The 20278-nt window shown below is 43.4% G+C and overlaps 1 protein-coding gene across 1 annotated transcript in view; it reads left to right on the plus strand.

Annotated features, from left to right (window-relative positions):
• The window catches only part of cntnap2b (contactin associated protein 2b), a 40485-nt gene that overhangs the window by 16774 nt on the left and 3433 nt on the right, over nucleotides 1-20278 (plus strand). The window contains exons 2-23 of the mRNA XM_031559342.2: nucleotides 622-732; nucleotides 1614-1807; nucleotides 3045-3192; nucleotides 3648-3851; nucleotides 4524-4708; nucleotides 5758-5901; nucleotides 6233-6491; nucleotides 7544-7693; nucleotides 8710-8872; nucleotides 9949-10055; nucleotides 10798-10917; nucleotides 11283-11395; nucleotides 11597-11681; nucleotides 12862-13018; nucleotides 13249-13376; nucleotides 13711-13881; nucleotides 14434-14652; nucleotides 15029-15265; nucleotides 15648-15878; nucleotides 16195-16328; nucleotides 16927-17020; nucleotides 18986-19216. Coding sequence (XP_031415202.1) covers nucleotides 622-732; nucleotides 1614-1807; nucleotides 3045-3192; nucleotides 3648-3851; nucleotides 4524-4708; nucleotides 5758-5901; nucleotides 6233-6491; nucleotides 7544-7693; nucleotides 8710-8872; nucleotides 9949-10055; nucleotides 10798-10917; nucleotides 11283-11395; nucleotides 11597-11681; nucleotides 12862-13018; nucleotides 13249-13376; nucleotides 13711-13881; nucleotides 14434-14652; nucleotides 15029-15265; nucleotides 15648-15878; nucleotides 16195-16328; nucleotides 16927-17020; nucleotides 18986-19216 — 3585 coding nt within the window. The remainder of the gene's footprint in view (nucleotides 1-621; nucleotides 733-1613; nucleotides 1808-3044; nucleotides 3193-3647; nucleotides 3852-4523; nucleotides 4709-5757; nucleotides 5902-6232; nucleotides 6492-7543; nucleotides 7694-8709; nucleotides 8873-9948; nucleotides 10056-10797; nucleotides 10918-11282; nucleotides 11396-11596; nucleotides 11682-12861; nucleotides 13019-13248; nucleotides 13377-13710; nucleotides 13882-14433; nucleotides 14653-15028; nucleotides 15266-15647; nucleotides 15879-16194; nucleotides 16329-16926; nucleotides 17021-18985; nucleotides 19217-20278) is intronic.

Genomic DNA, 20278 nt, shown 5'->3' on the forward strand with positions numbered 1-20278 from the left:
AATCTAAATGTTATGCAACTACTTCTTTTCAACTGCTGTATAATCATTACCACTGTCATTCACAATTATCTGATCTGAATCCAGTCTGGGCTATTGCTCTACCTGGTAAAGAAACGCAAACATGAAAAGCCAAAAGGATTGACAACACCTCCTCGAGTATGAAATGAGACAGCAACTAGCCAAGGCCAGAGTTACAGTTCATTTTCTCAAACAAGCCTCAAGGCTTTTCACACAGAATGAGAGCTGCTCAGACAGTTGCGTCATCCATTTGCCATTGTCTGCAGTCTGACTGCAGCCTTGTCTTCCACTGGGCCTTCAGCTCTACAAGTACACGCAGTTATAAAGTTGGAGATGAGGAGTCACGTTGGCCTGAACATGTCCGGCCTTACAAGGACTTGTGTCACCTCTCCTGAGCCTGCAAGGCTGCTGCGAGGCAATGTCAATGCCTCCACCATGTTCTCCTGTTAAAGCCAGCTCTGTGAAGTATTTAATTAAGTGCACTCTATTGTGCAGCTTTTATGCATGTATGTTTTTGTGGTTCTTGGCATGTCTTCTCAACCTCTGTGTGTGTATATGTGTTTGTGCGTGTGTCTGTGTCCCTGTCTGTGTCTATGTTTGCAGTAAAATGTGACGAGGTGTTGGCCACCCCACTGCCGTACAGTGCGTTCTTGGGATCCTCTGTGCTGTCTGGTGACTATGGGGCCGGCTATGCCAAACTCAACAGGAGAGGAGGTGAGTGTGTCTCCTCTACCCCAGCCTGGCCTCCTGTAATCCAGCCACAAGTGGTAACACTGTCCTTGTCTTCAGCTTCATAAGACTGACATAACCATGTCATAAACATGTTATGCCAGATGTCATACACATCATGACAGCTGATGTCCAATGATTTGACAATATCATGTTACTATTATCGATAATTGTCATGGCAGCTCTCCAGATATTTTTATTTGACATAACAACCTAATGTCATAGCATCATGCATTTATGACATGGTGACAATACACTGGTACATCACTGGACACTGATTGTTATAACTATTTATGACAGAATATGGCATGGTTATATTATTCTTATGAAGCAGGGTTCAGGAAAAATATTACCCCTTGTATGTCCCATGGCCTGTTATCCCGTAAGTATTGTGGCTCCATTATGGAGACTTTGCAATTACCTCAGATCTGTCTGGCTGAGAACATTAAAAAGTGGTTTTGTGAACCTGTTAGAAAACTAGGGCATTTTTCATTTTGGCGACAAAGATGTGCTGAAGAACAAACAACCCTACAAATATTTCAGGATACACTGGATAGGTTATTTAGGAGCTCAAGTAAATATGTATGAACCTTTTGCTATGGTGTCCTTGTTACATTGTAATTACAGTGTAGTACAGTGTGACATATTGAGTAATGAGAAATAACCACACAGAGTTTGGAGTTTTAATTAGTATATTAAACAATTACAATGTATAAACTGAATATATACAGCATTGTCTCTACCCACATAGCAGTTGAGTTATATAAGGGTGTGTTGCTATCTTGGTACTTTACTCTCTAAGAGCTTTGCAAGATAATCGCAGATAAATGACAAAGATTTCATCATTTTACCCTCCCCCTCACCAGGAGCCGGGGGCTGGTCCCCACTGGACTCGGACCGGTACCAGTGGCTCCAGGTGGACCTTCGGGGTAGGAAGCAGATCACTGCCATAGCAACGCAAGGCCGATACAGCAGCTCTGATTGGACGAAGCAGTACAGGTTTCTGTACAGCAACACTGGGAGCAACTGGAGGGCTTACCGGCAGGACGGCACCATATGGGTGAGAGCGCTCGTGGCAGTGCCCTCTGAGGGATTGATGACGGGGATGGGGTATTCCTGAGGAATGAATCTCGCCCAGATCTGAGCTGACACAACTCTGGCCCCAAACTGACAAACACGACCCTAAACTGTCACACAGATGACCCTAAACTGTCACACACACAACCCTAAACTGCTCAACTCGCCATCTACTGTTTAAATTAATCCTGAACCTTGTAAGGCTGATGCTGACATAGGGAGAACCTTTTGGGACTAGTGTACACCATGATATACATACATTGTCTCAAACAAGGTTAAAATCAAAATAAAAGATTTAAAAGGAAGAGTGCATTACATCAGCTAAAAGAGGAAGAAAACATAGAATAAATAAATAAAGATCAGTTCACAAGAAGCATCTTAGAACAGTTTGGTTTTAAGTTTAGATTTGAAACTGGCTACAGTTGGAGCACCTTTGATGTCATCAGGAAGAGAGCTGAACAGCATAAAAGCTGCTTCATTATGTTTAGTTAGGTTTAGTTAGGACAGTAGGTATTACCAACGGATATCTTTCCAAAGGCAGTCCAGGTAGACACTGAGCCAGAGTCGGCCCTTATCTGGCACAGACGCTGACGTTGATGTTAACATTGCCTCTCTCTGACCTAAAGCATCCCTGCTTTAAGGTCTTTATTCATGTTAAAGTGCAGCCATGGAAACACCCTTCTTCCCTATCTACTGTAATCTTACTGATTGTATTACATTATATTAGACCAGCCTGAAATGGTTAATGGTTTCCTAGTACGGAAAGTACATCTCATGAGAGAGGATCGAATTCCAGAGTGGAGCGGTTTTATTTTCTTACTCCATGCACATTAGCTTTATGCAAATATGTAATTGAATGATTAATGCACTATTGTTATCAAAATGTCACCTGCTCTTTTTTAATCTTGTGTTATTCAGTAGGGTGCATTCAATTACCGCCTCGGTACAGGAATACGGAGATACTGTGCGGGTATTATTCACTCGGATAATTGTTTTCTGATAATAAATTAATTCCAGTGGCACGCAGATAAAAGGACTTAAGCTGAGATAAATTGGAGCACCGTCACATGCTGCTCTCTGTGTGTTCTCCGAGAGATGGGACAGCTATGAGAGTGCTGGACAAACAAGAGAAAGCAGAGGTGTGCCATGTAGCCATGTCTTAGATAATCTGCAAATGCTGCTTGTGTTACTAAACAGTTTTTTTCTTCTGGGCTTTGCAGACGTTTTCTGGAAACTGGGACTCGGAGAAGGCGGTGAGGCACGACCTACAGTACTCCATCGTGGCGCGGTATCTTCGCATCATCCCTCTGGAGTGGAGTGAGGAGGGCCGGATAGGACTACGCGTGGAGGTCTATGGCTGTGCTTACTGTAAGTGCTCTCAATCACAAACCAACAGTAGAAGTCATGACTAAAGGTAGATAGTTGAAAGGAATTAATCCCAGGATTTGTTGAAAGGAAAATTGCTTAATGTGATCCCCTCTTTAACATCAGTGAGAATGCCCCCATGTCCAGTAAAACATTCTATCCTGACTAAAATCTACTTAAAATGTGCAATGTAGGAATTTATATTTTTGTATGTGACACTGTGTACTCCATGTCCCAACAGTAATAGGCTCACACACTCAACAACAGATCCAGCGCTACACTCCTCATGACATGTTTTATGATTGTCAAACTTATCAGTAAAAGTATCAACAGCACTGGACTGACTGAGCAGCTGACTGAGCAGCTCTAACTCATACTCGTTCATTTAGCTCCACATTTCCTGCTAGGATAACCTAATCCTCACCACACTGACAAACCCCACTTTCTCGCCCCCACAGGGTCTGACGTGATCAGCTTCGATGGCCAGTCAGTGATAACCTACCGCTTCCGGGCAAAGAAGATGCGCATCCTGAAGGACCTGATCTCCCTGAAGTTTAAGACGACCAAAGGGGACGGGGTGCTGCTGCATGGAGAGGGGCAGCAGGGGGACTACCTCTCACTCGAGCTCAAGAGGGCCAAGCTGTGGCTCCAGATCAACCTGGGTACAAAAACAGAGTCTCTCTCTCTCTCTCACACCTTCACTCTCTACATTTACATTTAGTCATTTAGCAGACGCTTTTATCCAAAGCGACTTACATATGTGTGACTTACAATGTATACACATTTTACATTTTACATTTACACTGATGGCACACTGCACATCAGGAGCAATTAGGGGTTCAGTGTCTTGCTCAAGGACACTTCGACAGGGAATCGAACTAGCAACCTTCTGATTACTAAACGACTTCTCTACCACTGTACCACTGTCTCTACTGGCTTACTCTGCTGTTTATGCATCACTCCTATTATATTTGCATTTACTTGTCTTTGTTGTAAAGTGAATACTGCATTATAAGCACTGTAGAAGCACAGTATGTGAATAGTAATATAATATTATAAATATCACATTACTTTTATAAGCTTGTTCTACTGATCCTTTTGTGACTGAGACACTCTCCTGATTGCGTTTCTGTCTGTATCTCACAGTATATTTTCCTTTATTTTAAAGATAATACTTGATTATTTGAAGGCACTTCAAGAAATAGAATCATTACTGAGCTGAATTAATTTTGTTCTACACACCAGTGTAAAGCTGGCATGCAAATACAATCATGACGGACCGCAGGATGGACCATATATCCTTAACCTTTTCACACGTGCTTTTCTCACATCAGGAAGCAATCAGCATGGCTCCATCCAGGGCCACACAGCTGTGTCCAGTGGTAGTCTCCTTGACGACGATCACTGGCACAGAGTGGAGATAGAACGCTACCGCCGGAGCATCAATTTCACCTTGGACCAGCACACACACAGCTTCCGCACCAACGGAGAGTTCGATCACCTCGACCTGGATTACGAAGTGAGTGACAGAGACAAATCTGTATAGACACATGGCAATAGCCAATAGCCACGTTTCCAATAAGACATTGGTCTGTTAGTGTAATAAATGGCTGTTAATAATATGTTCATGTTATATATATGGACACTGCTAGTCCACATTCCATCCATCACTGTGGTCTGGAAACATTCCATTAGGTCCCAAATTGCTACAGATGAAGCTATCAATGATCCAAATGAAAGAAACAGGCTGAATTCACTTTGAATATAAAAACGGCAACTTATTGCATCGTATATTTAACAAACAAAACATTTACTCAATTAGATTCACCAAACCCAGTATAAGGAAATGAGCTATAATATGCTCTCCCTTGAGGTTCAAGTGGCTTTCTGCTCAATTTTCAGGTTGCTCACATAACATCTGATGAGATGTATGTGAATGCAATCTTGCCAGCCCACCTCTACAGCAGACATATTGCCATATTCAGATTTCAAATGAAACCATTTCCTCTTTATCAGCCATTTAACCAATCCCCATCACCTGCTGTTGGCTTGCTTAACTCTCTGGTAGGCTCCTTACTATTGAGCATTTCAACACTATAATGCCAGCTGAAAACTGATCTGAGGTACAGTATAATCTGACAATGGGGCACTGGATGTGTTTTACTGAATGCTTGGAAATAGGGAGAAGGAGTTCATTGGAACTTTTGAAATTAGCCTCAAGCCGCTAACCCCTCTGCCCTCCTCCTCTATCTGTGGAGTCAGTTCAGGCAGAGGCCACAAGCAGGAATACATAAATAAGCTTCTTTCAAAAATACCACCAGGCACTCACAAATAAGCCGCTTCTTATTCCGTATGTCGCTTTCTTTGTTTCCTTTGTGTCTCTGTCTCCTTCCCTTTCTTTTGCTTATCTTTTTCTCTCACTCTCTCCATCGCTCCTATGAACTTTATGTTTTTTCTCTTTCTCTCTTTCCCTCCCCTCTCACTCCCTCCCTCTCTCTCTAACTCTCTCTCTCCCCCTTCCCCCCCCCCCCCCCCCCCCCCCCCCCCCCCCCCCCCCGTCTCTCACAGATCAGCTTTGGAGGCATGGCTGTTTCCAATAAGCCAATCTCTGGAGGCAGAGATAACTTTGTGGGCTGCATGGAACGCATTGTGTACAACGGCGACAACATCACCAACCTGGTCCGCAGGAAGAAAGTGGATACGTCAAGCTTTGTATGAATCTCTGTTTAATCAGCTATGTACCATGACATTTCTCTGTATGAGTAGAGATGTCTACAGCATCATTTTGTTCTGATGCATCAAATGTACTGTGCTACGTTTGGATGTATTGAACGATTACATAAAGCCTGATAGTAAACTTGCACAGCAATGCAGTAGGTATGCAGCAGAGTGTGGATGCATTGGATGTATGGAATGATTACATAAACTCTGATAGTAAATGCATACAGCGTTACAGAAAATGTACACAGAGCAGTCTTAGATGTAGGAAAGTTATGCAACACTTTTGGCAATCATCCACGTCTGTTCCCTTGATATTCCATAGCGCAACCTGACGTTCTCCTGCGCGGAGTCCCGCACGTTCCCTGTGTTCTTCAATGCCACCAGTTTCCTGCTGCTGCCGGGGCGAAGTGACTCTGACACGATGTCTGTGAGCCTGATGTTCCGCACATGGAACCCAAGTGGCCTGCTGCTGTTCTCGACGCTGGGGTATGGAGGCGTGGAGATCAGCCTGGTGGACGGGAAGGTCAACGTGCATATCTATGTCTCTCAGAAACAGAGCATACGTGTGGGTATATCATCAGGTGAGAATACACACACACACACACACACACACACACACACACACACACACACACCACACACACACACGTATCTACATTTGTGTCTCTCAGAAACAGAGCATACCTGTGGGTATATCATCAGGTGAGGACACACATTCACAAATACACACACAAATACACACTTATCTCTAAATGCACATTCATCTACAGCTCTCAGAAACAAAGCAGACGTATGTCCTCAGGTGAGAACACACATACACAAATACATACACACATACTGTATCTGTAAACACACATACATATACACATATACACACACACGCACACACGCTTACACATGCTTACACATGCTTACACACACACACACACACACACACACACACACACACACACACTCACACACACACATTCATACAAATAAACACGCACACAAACACACACATGCATAGACAACCACACCATACACAGACCCATACACACTCGCACAGACACACAAACACACGAACACACACATCTCCAGACAACCAGACGAGTGCTGCATTTGCAATGCTGTAATGCTGTAATAATCACATGCAACCCAGAGACAGACCATAAGGCAGGTATCTCTGCCAGAATCAATGATCAAACTATGCTTATGATGCAAATTTCATAGTTTTTCAAACCAGCCTCTCAGTTTAATAACCCTATCGAAATCTAATCCTAATCCTAATCTAAATGCCAGGGGACTAGAAGTGGGAAAGGATCCAGTGTAACCTGCAAAGTTTGTAGAGAAACAGGATTTTTCAGATGAAAGCATTATCTGTCCAAGCAATGGGTCTCTAATACTGTATGCATGAATGTAAATATCAGTATAATCCGCTTTGCAGACAGTTCCTAATGGTGTATACATAAAAGTATGTCACTGTTATTTTTGAATTGCTGTTATTGTCAGGTAATACTTGGTATGTAAATATAAGGAAGCATATCAGTTTATTCAGTATGTTGAACTTTGTACCAGCACTGAACAATTCAGACTCAACACCACAAAGGTGACAGTTATCTTTGTCGCTGAATCTCTGTATTTGTGTGGCCAGGTTCTGGGCTCAATGATGGCCAGTGGCACAGTGTCCACTTCCTGGCTCTGGAGAGTTTCGCCATGCTGACCATCGACGGCGATGAAACGTCCTCAGTAAGGGCTGCCCTGCCCATCATGATCAGGACAGGAGGCTCCTACTACTTTGGAGGTGAGTTCAGGGATGTGTGGGGGAGAATTAAAGTGATGTTTAGGATTTTAAGGCTTCTCACCATGACGACAGCACCTGCTCCTGTTGTCACAGAAAGCCCATCTGGTCACAACACTACTTGGACCTTGTTATACTAAGTACCTATATTACACTATACGAGATAACTGAGTACAGTGTTGTACATTAGGAAGCAACACATTGATACTTAGTAAAAAAGGATGTTTATTGTGTTAATCAGAGAGTTACAGAATAGCAGGGGGCCATGTAATATTACTGTTACTGGTCAGCTCATTTGTTGTTTTGTTCAGTTGTGTTGACAAATGACAACTACGACAAAGCATTCATCCAGCTGGTTTTACTGTAAACAGCTTTTATGCTACCATCTTTGTTGAACTATTTGCTTTGTTGTTTCCTGATTTCCTGTGCATTTCATATGAATTAAGACTTGTAAAGCCATCGCTAGTAGCAATTGGAAATGTTCATAAACTGTGGCTGCAGTTTAGCAGCATGCATTCATCACATTCAGTTTAGCAGTCTTTTTTGGCATTGGATGTTGTGTCAGAGAGTCACAGTAGTCAAGATCACACACACTGGGCTCAACCACACACACACTGTTCTTCCATGTCCTCGGTTAAATGCTTTCAACTTCTCTCTCTAACCAGATGGAGAGCCTCCAAGCATGTAGCATTAGCTACACGCACATTCCATTGTACTCATATACATGCTGTGCACACACACACACACACACACACACACATAAACACACACACATAAACACACACACACACACACACACACACACACACACACGCACACACACACACATAAACACACACACACAGGCATACATACACAAACAGTTTGTACTGTGTGAATAGTTCGTCTCTCTCTCTTTCTCTCTCTCTCTCCGTCTCTCTCTCTCTTTCTCTCTCCTTCTGTCTGTTGGTCTGTTTTGTCACAAAGCGGACGGTTTAAACCACTTGGATAACCTGTGTGTGTGTGGCTGTCATCTGCAGGCTACTTCCCCCGGACCAACCTGTCCCCCATGCAAAGGTCCTTCCAGGGCTGCATGCAGCTGATCCACGTGGACGAGCAGCTGGTGGACCTGCAGGCGGTGGAGCAAGGATCGCTGGGGACCTTCGAAAATGTCAGCCTCGACATGTGTGCCATCATAGATCGGTACGCCACCCATGACCCATGTGTCTCATAAGCACAGCACTGGTGCACTCTGGGTAACCTCTGTGGCATATGTCACATGACAGATCAGACCTGGGGCTTGACGCAGAGAGCCGCTGAGGGCTGGTCCATTGGGGGGCGGGGGGGGGGTATGTTTATGTTATGCATGCAGAGAAACACAACTCAACACAAAAACACACTTTGCCGACATTAACATCCCTACAAACATCCTCACACACACACACACACACATCCTCACACACGCAGACATAAACATGTCAACCAATATTGAGAAATACACCATGACACAACATAACATAACAAAAGATCCTACTCAAGATCCTACTCAAGCAGAAATGGCAAACCCTCTTGTCTTTTCTTGCAATTTTTCTCCTTTCCTCATTGTCTTTCTTTTTCTTCTCTCTCCCCCCACACACACACTTGTGCACACTCTTGCATTATCCAGTGCGAGGGGCCCTGTTGTGTCCCTTGGGATATGGAGATGAGTTTCGGTGCAGGGGCTTTAGCGGATTCAGCAGAGAGCGTAGCAAGTTTACATTTCCTTTGCGATGAAGTCGTTAATCCCACCTCTCGGCGTGAGACAAAGCCTTGAAACTCACTGCAGTGCAAAACAACGCAAGCACAGGAAAGCCATGTTTTCGCCCTCTGCGTGGAATAAAAACACTGACATGTTTATTACAGTGATTTGTGTTGCATTGGAAGAGAAATCAGAATCAGAATTAAATGCAGGAAGGCGTTTCCGTGTCTATGTTTCTCTAACCATGTGAAGAGATGTGCCATGGGGAGAGAGCTATGGGAGTCTGTGAACTACAGGAATGAAGAAGTGCTTGATGATGATCCCCCCCATAACACGCATACTATGTAATTAGTCCATACTGTGTCAAGTCTCAAAGCCCTCTGTTTCTTTCCCTGTCTCTGTTCCTCTTTCTCTCTCTCTCGCTCTCTCTCGCTCTGTCTTTCTCTCTCTCTCTCTCTCTCTCTTTCCCTCTCTCTCTCTCTCCCTCTCCCTCTCTCCCCCTCTCTCTCTCTCTCTCTCTCTCTCTCTCTCACCACTGCAGGTGTGAGCCCAACCACTGTGAGCATGGTGGCCGCTGCTCTCAGACATGGGACTCCTTCAGCTGTGGCTGTGAGGGGACGGGTTACACTGGGGCCACCTGCCACACCTGTGAGTCTCCGCTCCTAACAAATGCATGAGTAACTCAATGACATGCTAGGGCTATAGCTCTGTATATATGAGGCATGCACTTAATGTAACATTACAACCAAGATGATTTAATATTTTCTTCATGCTGTTGTACTTTTCTGATGAGAGGCCAATATGCCTTGTCCAGAATGGTAGAAATGTCCAGACTTGCATGTATGTAGTCTACTGCAGAGTTTTTATATGATCTAACTTCTGCTAAAAAGTAGGGGTTATTCATGTAATCTCTTAATGCGAAGTACTTCAATGTAGGCATTTACTGAGGCATTATAGATTACACATCGTTCTTCGAGATAACTAATGCTGTGCACAATATGAAATAAGGGATCCTCCACATTAAGCATAATTTCTTCCTTAGCATAGCTCCAGTGTTTCATTATAAAAATGTGTATACTATAAATATGAACAGTAATGGCGTGTCATGTCACTGCCACATATATGACAAGAAAATATTAAATGTGGTATGAAACCATAAGTGGTGGTCACCTCATGATCAAAATGATGTCTCCGATTTGTATATTCTTATTTTTAAAGACTGCCGCTCATTTACTCAGAGTATGTGTATCTGCATTCATCCTTTTGTAATTCTCTATTTGTCAGTATTCTTTTACTGGTTTTAATGCACTTTGATTTACCAATGTGTATGAATTGTGCAAAATAATTGTACCCTGCCTTGCCTATAAATGATAAGAATTTCCCTCTTTAGCTGTGTATGAGCAGTCTTGTGAGGAGTACAAGCACCTGGGGAAGACGTCTAACACGTACTGGATCGACCCAGACGGCAGTGGGTCTCTGGAGCCCTTCAGAGTCAACTGCATCATGACAGGTGAGAGGCACTCTCAAACGCATTACATCACAGAGCGGCCCGCAGTGGGACGGCATCCTCAGGTTTATGTTAACTAACATTAGCATCTATGTTAATTAGCATTAGCATTTACACAGCATCAGTGGACCAGATCATTTATATTCAGACAGTTACACAATACAGTGCAAGCTTGACTATTTTCATTTAGACAGTTCATAGCTGATATGTGATATTATGTGGGTGTTATGTGGGTGTGCCTGTTCTGTCATATTTGAGCATTCTCATTCAGACCGTAGAGCAAGGCTATATCAGGTTATTTGAGCATTCTCATTCAGACAGTGGACCTGAGGTTTGTGTGTGTGTGGCTGTTTGTGTGTGTTCCTCAGAGGATAAAGTGTGGACAATGGTGGCCAATGACCTGCCTTCCCAGAGTCTTGTGAGTGCAGAGCTGGAGACGGCCACTGTGCTGGAGCTCAACTATAGCATGTCATCCGAACAGGTGGGCTCATCCAAGTCATGATGGACTAGTTTTCCTAAGCCAGTTTTAATGGGAAATGTTGACATATGACTGTGTATATATGCAAAATATAATGCTGCAATGAATTGTTACAGTGTAACCCTGAAGATTGAGAGCATGTTTACAAAAAGGCTCTGGCATAAAAGATAAATGGTGTTGAACTATTTTGTCTCCTCCATGCAGATTAATGCCATCACCAGCAGTGCAGAGCACTGTGAGCAGCATGTGGCCTATGCCTGCCGCATGTCACGTCTACTCAATACACCAGGTACACTGCACTGTGTGTGTGTGTGTGTGTTTCTTTCACTCACAGTAGTTTTGTCCCATATTCAGTCCTCTGGGTCTGTGAGTAACTCAGACCTAGATTTTTTTCACAAGTCGATATATATAATCACACGCACAGTTTGAGTTTATTTGTTTAATCCCATGTTCCTCACCTACCTATCTATCAATCGCAGATTTGTATACGTTTTGTATAAGCCTTTGGGTCTGTGAGTAACTCAGACCAAATTTCTATTTTGCTAGTCGATATATATTTACATATGCCCCTCGGAGACAGCTGGCATTATCAGGACAGTCCATTCTCTCCTCATGTCATATCCTTGCGTGTGTAGAGAGAGGTAGCCAGAGGCAGGCAGCTAAGGTGCCTCTCATTTATCAACACACCCTCTACCCCACCCAACCCTTCCTCTCTCTGTTTACTCTCAGAGAGAGAGAGAAGTTTAGCCTCAGGGCCCACAGGCTTTATGCACAAATCCACAACAGGTCCAGGCGTAACAAAGCCAGCTTTTTTCAATTAGGCTGACGACTTGACAGCCAGCGTGGTTGAAGCACAAGAGAGGCCATTAAAAAGGATGCTCCTCTGTCTGTCAGTAGCCAAGAGGAACCGGCCGCTGCCGGGACATCCATCACGCTAGTCTGGTCGAAACTGAAGTTGCGAGGATGCTGACAGTGTAACACATTGCTGGTTGAGTCAAATAGACAGGCAGTTGCTCTGTGCTTAAGCATGTTTTGTTTATGGATTCCGGACTAAAGTTTGCATTATATAGAGATTTTGGGATATTTAAAAAAGCCTTAAGAATATGTTCATTATTTATGCGGCAATATAACTAAATAAAACTGAATGTAAATGTAATATACCATGGTTTTATTCAAGTCCTAATTGGGACGCATTCTTTAGAATAATAAAGTCTATAAATTCCCTACATCTATGAAGTTTAGTAATGGTACTATAAAGTATGACAGTGCAATACAGTTGTATTACCATGTAAGATGTGTGACAGCAATATCATTATATTGGATATATATATATATATATATATACTTATACTGATAAAAAATACTGTAGATACTGTATCTGTACCGTCAGATGTTTGTCAGACGCTGTATACAGCAGACGCTTGAATCTGAATGATTATAAATACATTGTACATGTGTTTGACCGGCAGAGGGGTCTCCTTTCACCTGGTGGGTGGGGAGAGGCAATGAGAAGCACACCTACTGGGGTGGCTCAGGGCCAGGTGTCCAGAAATGTGCCTGTGGGATTGAGCGCAACTGCACTGAACCCAGTCACTACTGCAACTGCGATGCTGACCAGAGGCAGTGGTGAGATTCCAGCCTTCTTGTGTTTAAATGGCATAGTGTTGTTTTTTTATGATGAGTTCATTATTTTTGTCCAGTCATTAAGGTCACTTTTAAAACAGGTGTCATTGATGTTGACTTTTTTCAAATATGTATCAAAATTCTCCACATTTTCCTGATTTGAGTTAGCAAAAACACTCCCTTCAAAATCACTGACTGTACTTTTTCTTTTCTGTCTCTTGTGTGTTCTTCAGGAGAGAAGATTCTGGAATACTCATGTATAAGGATCATTTACCTGTCATTCAGGTGGTGGTCGGGGATGTCAACCGGCCCAGCTCTGAGGCCAGACTCACTGTGGGGCCTTTACGTTGTCAGGGAGACCGTAAGTGAACTAGACAGGATTTCTCACTCTGTTCCCCCAGACAGTATTAAGAGTATACAAGAAACCCTAGATATAAAGAAGCTTGTTTAAACTTGTACTTAAACAGGTGTTCTGAGCTGCAGAATGCCCTTTTTTCACTCTGTTCCCCCAGAATATATCATAGAATCAAATGTTCACAAACTCCCTTCAGACTTTTTGATACTGTAATTTAAGCTGATGTTTTGAGTAGCAACATCTACACTGCAACCAAACAGTATCAGGTGGTATAACATTCATAGCGTCAAATGTACAAAATACACAAGTGTTCATTCAAGTGTTTTAATGCACCTGACAGGTAACTACTGGAATGCTGCTTCCTTCAACACACCAGCCTCCTACCTGCACTTCCCCACCTTCAAGGGGGAGAACAGCGCAGACATCTCCTTCTATTTTAAGACTTCATCCACTTACGGCGTCTTCCTGGAGAACCTGGGCAACGCTGACTTCATCCGACTTGAGCTGAAATGTAAATGGTTTCATTTTCACGTTGTGTTATTTGGCAGGCAGTCATCAGGTTTAAAAGATATGCCAGATCAAGCTGGATGCTGTCTGAGTGTGTGTAGTCTCACTTAGCCACACATATAAACATGCAACATGTCTATATATTAGCATACACTTTGGAGGCATGTATTAGCCTTTATATCTTGAGAGGAATTAACATATCCACCTGGAGACATCCATGGTGATATGTTGCTTAAATAAGGGTGTGAACAATTACAGCATTAGGCATTTCTAAGCCAATACAAATACCTTCTGAAGGTGGGGCTACAGGGTACATCAATATGCAGATGTTAGGGGTGGGTCTATGAGAAAACCCTGGAGATATAGCCTTGGTGGCATTCATTTTAGAAGCACCTCCAGTCCACAAATTTAAATCATCTCTGGCTGTGAACTCTCATCACAGAGTGCCAAAGTGACATTTGGCCTGGCAAGTCAAGAGGAAGTGAAATCAGGAGTGTGTAGACATGCTTCTAGCCTGTGAATCTCCCTCTTATGTCATCTCGTCTCTCGTCCTCAGCGACCACGACGGTCTCGTTCTCCTTCGACGTGGGGAATGGGCCTGTGGAGCTGACCGTGCTCTCGGCCACGCCCCTCAACGATGACCAGTGGCACAGAGTGGAGGCGGAGCGCAATGTGAAGGAGGCGGTGCTACAGCTTGACGGAAAGTACAAGGAGGTGCGCCTGGCCCCGCCCCAGGGTCACACCCGCCTCCAGCTCTTCAGCCAGCTCTTCGTGGGTAAGAGTTATGGATGCCCTTCCTACAGTTACTAGTTCCCTATGTGCTCTGATTGACATACTATAGTTACTATTGTTACCTATGTGCTCTGACTGTCATAACAACTAGTCAGGTTCTTTGGTAATTCACAGTGCATGAATCTGGGCTCATGAGAGCGCCCTGAGTGATAGTTGTTAGCCTGTACAGGCCTTACTCAGAAAGCAATACTCTACTAGTCCAATCAGTATTCTACGTCAGTCAATCAGTATTCCTTTAGTTTATCTGCTTATGAAAGAATATGTTACAATAGGCTTGAATTTCTGACTGAAATTGTGGATGAGCTCTCATTATTGGGTCTCTCTTGTCTAACATTGCTGCTGTTTTCATAACACCACAGGTGCATCAGGGGGTCAAAGAGGTTTCCTGGGATGCATTCGCTCCCTGAAGATGAATGGAGTGACCCTTGACCTTGAGGAGAGGGCAAAGGTTACTCCGGGAGTGAAGCCTGGCTGTTCGGGTCACTGCAGCAGTTACGGAATGCACTGCCAGAATGGGGGAAAGTGCCTGGAGAAGTACAATGGCTATTCCTGTGATTGCTCCCTGACTGCATTTGATGGCCCTTTCTGCACAGAAGGTATCATAGTCATCCTGTACTGAATGCATTGGTTTAGTGCCATAGACTTCAGAATAATGAGATAATGCTATGCTTAGGAACTAGTCATGCTATTGTATCACATTTAAAGTTGGAGTAATCTAATTATGATCAAGATATTGAGACTTTTTGATTTAACAGAGGAATCAAGCAAAATACCCTATTAGTTGAGACTTATTCTAGTTCCTTGGTTCCTGAAAGTAATGTTACAATCAAAATGAGCGATTTTTGTATTTTTTTTCTTGTCGCATTTCAAGGACACCCTGTGATTCTTAGCTAGCTTAGCTAGATCAGCCATAGTTTGTGGCGTGACGCCCACACTCTGATCAAACATCTTCTCTATGTCTTTTTTCCCTTTCCCAAGATGTCGGTGGCTACTTCGAGACAGGCACCGTGGTGCGGTACGACCTGATGTCAGGCTCTGGGGCTTCTGCTCTGAGGGAGGGGAAGGGCGTCCTGTCTCCCCTGACCACCGAGGCCAACCTGACCCAGGAGGAGCTCACCTTCAGCTTCAGCACCTCCAACACCCCCAGCGTGCTCATTTACATCAGCGCCAGGACACAGGACTACCTGGCCGTGGTGCTGCGCCACAACGGTGAGACACTCAGAGTGTCTGAAAGGAGAGGTTATCAGGAGCCACATTCTGGAGATGAATTAATTTGAACATAGAATTTACAGCTCAATCAGTTCGTGTGTGTGTGTCTGTCTACCTATCTACCTTGTATTTAATGACATAAGATACAGTATATAAATGGGTAAACTGGTTTGTTTGTTAATTCTAATGTTTCTTAAACTGGTTTGTTTGCTTTTTTAAATTTGTGTAATTCTATCAGATAGTTGTGGTAGCTGTTGATGTAGGTGGTCATTTAGTGTCTAACGGAGACTTGTGGTTTTACTGTGTCGCCTCACAGGGACCCTTCAGATCCGTTATAACCTAGGGGGACTCAAGGAGCCTTTCACCGTCAGTCTGGACCACCGGAACATGGCCAACGGGCAACCACACAGTGTCAACATCTCCAGACAGCACAGGATCATCCACTTACAGGTGGGGACCATTGACTTGGCAATGTCACATGTATTTACATTACATTTGGACCTCCTCTCCAATTCTGTTGCTGCTTCATAAATTCAGCTTAAACCTATCTCGTTAATCAGAAAAAGACAGGGGAGAATGAAAAGGGTGTCCAAAGATACTGTGCTAGATAATGAAATGGGATTTTGTGTGTAATTTCAGTCCCTCCAGGATTTTGTGATCTTGTGTTCAAGGATTTTCTGAAGTTGTGGGTTGCAATTTTCTCTTCTTACCGTAATATTTCTGTGAAAAAATGCAGAAAAAAGGTAATGGAATGTCTGCATTTTTGTAGATGGGGTTTTATTTAACTCAAAATCACAGTTTTTGAGAATTCCCACAGCACTTTTGGCCTCAAGAACCATCACAACAAACCCTTGCAAGATGGTGGTGCTTTATAATGAAATGGGACTTTAGGATACCACTAGATGGTGCTAAACAACTAAAAACGCTATTGCTGGTTCTTTGCATCATGTCAGCATGGAGATTCACTGTAACCTAGCGAGGGTGTTTTGAACAGCAACCGTGCAAGGATCAAATACCAACTTCCTATATTTTCTCATTTCTCTTACAGCTGGATCATTATCCATCAGTGAGTTACACATTGCCAGAAGCTTCAGACACTGAGTTCAATCTGGTCAAGACAATATTCCTTGGAAAGGTCTTTGGTAAGTTGTTATTGAATTTTTACAGTTTTAGTGTATAAAGGATTTTGAGCATTATTGCCCACCTTTGTATGCTATATCTAATTAGCTACCTTAGTTAACCCTATCAGTGATACTGTGGCTTTGGTGAGCAGACTTGATTTAGCTAATTGCGAGTAGTCATAAAGAAGTCAGTCACATGTGGTCGAGTGAATTAAATCAAATACACGCAAAACTGGAGTTTCTGCTATATAACAAATCCTCATTCCACTGCAGTCAAGTTGTCCAGATTGTCCCAGTGTTGTATTCCCTTGAATATTATTATCCACTAGCTCTCTAAAAACCTGACATCATCTTATAAAGTGCATAGGCTCCTGATCTAGCTCCAGTTTCCAGGTTTTCCTGTAACTGCAGCAGAGCTGCGAGGAGCAGCATGCCGAAACGCCCACAGCAGCATAAAGGGCTGATAATTGACCATCACACACACACACAGAGACACAAGAGGGCAGAGAGATACAGGCAGGCACAGCTGGAGACAGGGGCAGGCTGCAAGCGTGCACACAAACACACTGGCATCTCAAAGGGCGCTTGAAGTGAGGGAAGCAGTGGACGGGGAGAGACTGCCACACAGGCATTTTTGCAGGCGCACACACAAAAGACAGACAGGCAGGCAGGCAGGCAGGCGGTGAGACAGGCAGGATCGGTCCAAGGCACAAAGTGACACAGAGCGAGCAGAAGAAAACACACTGCTGTGTGCAGGAGAGAGAGCCTTCAGTCTCCTTCAGCATTTCCAGACTGCAGGTATCACTACGCTCCACGGTCTGTTTACGAGGCAAGGACAAGCATTCTGTCAACACTTATTAATGATGAATGCGATTGAATTGATCGATGTCAGGCATAGCGTGGAATGATGCATTTGTCACTCGACGTCTTGTTTGTATGCCATTTGTACTTTGTTTCTCACCTTGGTGTTTTATGTCTTGAAGTCTGTGTTGGCACTGAATCTATGCTGTTTGGGTGTTTTGTGGGCGTTAACTAAGTAGTGAGACGACACTGTTGAGGTGTGGAGGAGGAAGAGGAGAATGCACAGAGAGGAAAATAGTCTTTTTCACAACAAAGGATCCATGCAACAATGCACTAACTTGTTACCAATTAACAGGGCAGCATGCATAGTAGGCATGATGTGGACTTTGAAGGATAGATCTCGTGCACTGTATGGTGTTTTACTCTGTTGCTTTAGATCTAAATGTGTGGGGGCTAAGAAGAGTATTCTACCTACAAAAATAACACTTATTTTACATCAATAAAGTTTTTATTGCATTTTTAAAACCATTTAATATATTTTTGCATCCATGATGCTAGCATATCAGGGGGTCATCTACTGTTACTGTTAACTGATGAGCTTTTGTCAGATTTAATGATTCAATGATGCTGTGATTGTTTTGTCTCTGCACTGATGGTGCCTGGCAAACATTTAATCTAGCTCCAGCTGTGGCTCTTTGCTCACTTAGTGTGGATTTGTTTTGCTCTCAGAGAAATTGAGGTTTAAGTATTAATCCCAGTTATTTGTGCCAAATGGTCAGTGACAGAGGGTTGTGTGATAGAGCCTCAATTTAAGACTCAATTCAGATTCAAGGCATCCAGCACCTCTTTAAAACTTTTAAAATACATCTATCTGTTGCCATTTCAGAGAAGGGTCATTCTGAGCATTGTTTTTTCCCTTCAGGATATGTACAATTATATTGCAACCCTCTCCTCACGTACTAGTATCACCCCACTGCCAATTTTTACATAGATTTCCTGTGGAAGCATTCATCCAGAATTCTACAGTCCAACAACAAAATCTTTCCCAAGAGAAGAGATAGGAATTGAGGAATTATATTATTGTTGTCCTATTTGTTCCGTTCTATTCTCTCTGTCTCACTGTGTTCTACTATTTGTCAGAAACTAAATTGCTTCCCGAAACCTTATTTGCTGTCTGTTTCACAGAAACGGGTCAAATTGACCCTGTGATCATCGAGAAGTACAACACCCCAGGCTTCGTAGGCTGTCTCTCCAGAGTGCAGTTCAACCGTATAGCCCCTCTGAAGGCAGCCCTGCGATCAGGCATTTCCTCAACCGCCTCAGTCCAGGGGGTCCTCGTGGAGTCTAACTGTGGGGCGTCTCCTCTCACTATTTCACCCATGTCTGCTGCCTTTGATCCCTGGCACCCAGATTCAGGTGAGTAACCCACACTGAGGGACTGTAAGACAATGATGATGATCCTCATGATGATGATTGTGATGACAGGTGATGTACCGTGTACCAGTCTTCATGTACCAATGTTTCACAAATTCCTCATCAAGCAATGGTCAAACCTTGTGTTCTTTGGGCATTTGGTATCCAACTAACTGTCTAATTAGTTGAATTATCTCTTCTCATTCCCGTGCTCATTTAGTTTACATATATATAGCACTCAGTTTTAGATGAGATCACAGTCTGGAAACCATTCATATGTGCTCAGTACGCTAGATTTCTGGCCAGCCAAGCATGCATGCATGGAGAGTAATTGATCCAACAAGCATGGTGAGTAATTGATCCAATCCCTTTCGGTTTCATTCCACTCCCAACACAAATTAAACCCTGTGGAGAATGTCCACACCCTAATACACAATGTGAAGTATGAGCTTTAGTAACATAAAATGGGTAGCCTTCCCGTTAATAAGACTGTCAGACATTTAGCCCTGGCCTCAATTATGCCATTATGAAAATCCATCATGTCAGTTCTGAAGCTGGGCTCTTGTTTAAACTGAGAGTCCTGCGTATTACCCTTGTCAGCATCAGACTGACCTATAGCTCATTCAGAGTCTCCCTAAATGGTCAGAACTGAGGTCACAGTTGCTTGTGCAGCTGTCTGTGTGTGTGTGTTTGTGTGTGTGTGTGTGTGTTGGACGTAAATGTCACCTCTTTTGGAAAATGTCACCATTGACCAGTCCAAGTTAACAGCAGAGGTGCGCTCAAATTTGGCAAACAGAGGAAGACGCTCGAGGCGAACGCATATTCTTTGAACTTTAAATTTGAAGATTTGTGTCTAAACATTCCAAATTGTTCAATTCAAATGATAACCTAGTCCAGGATTCATGTTTGTACGCAGAGACTTACCTCCTCAGACCGTTTGTGTGAGTTTGCAAACGTTCACAGTGAACTCAAAGAAAACAAACCTAATCCGGTGCAGATGTGCCAGAACCACGCCAAAACCGGGCCAGCTGGTATCTGGCAAACCCTCTGGGTTCACTCAGTGAT

Source organism: Clupea harengus, chromosome 22 (genome assembly GCF_900700415.2).
Source record: "Clupea harengus chromosome 22, Ch_v2.0.2, whole genome shotgun sequence".
Lineage (NCBI taxonomy): Eukaryota > Metazoa > Chordata > Actinopteri > Clupeiformes > Clupeidae > Clupea > Clupea harengus.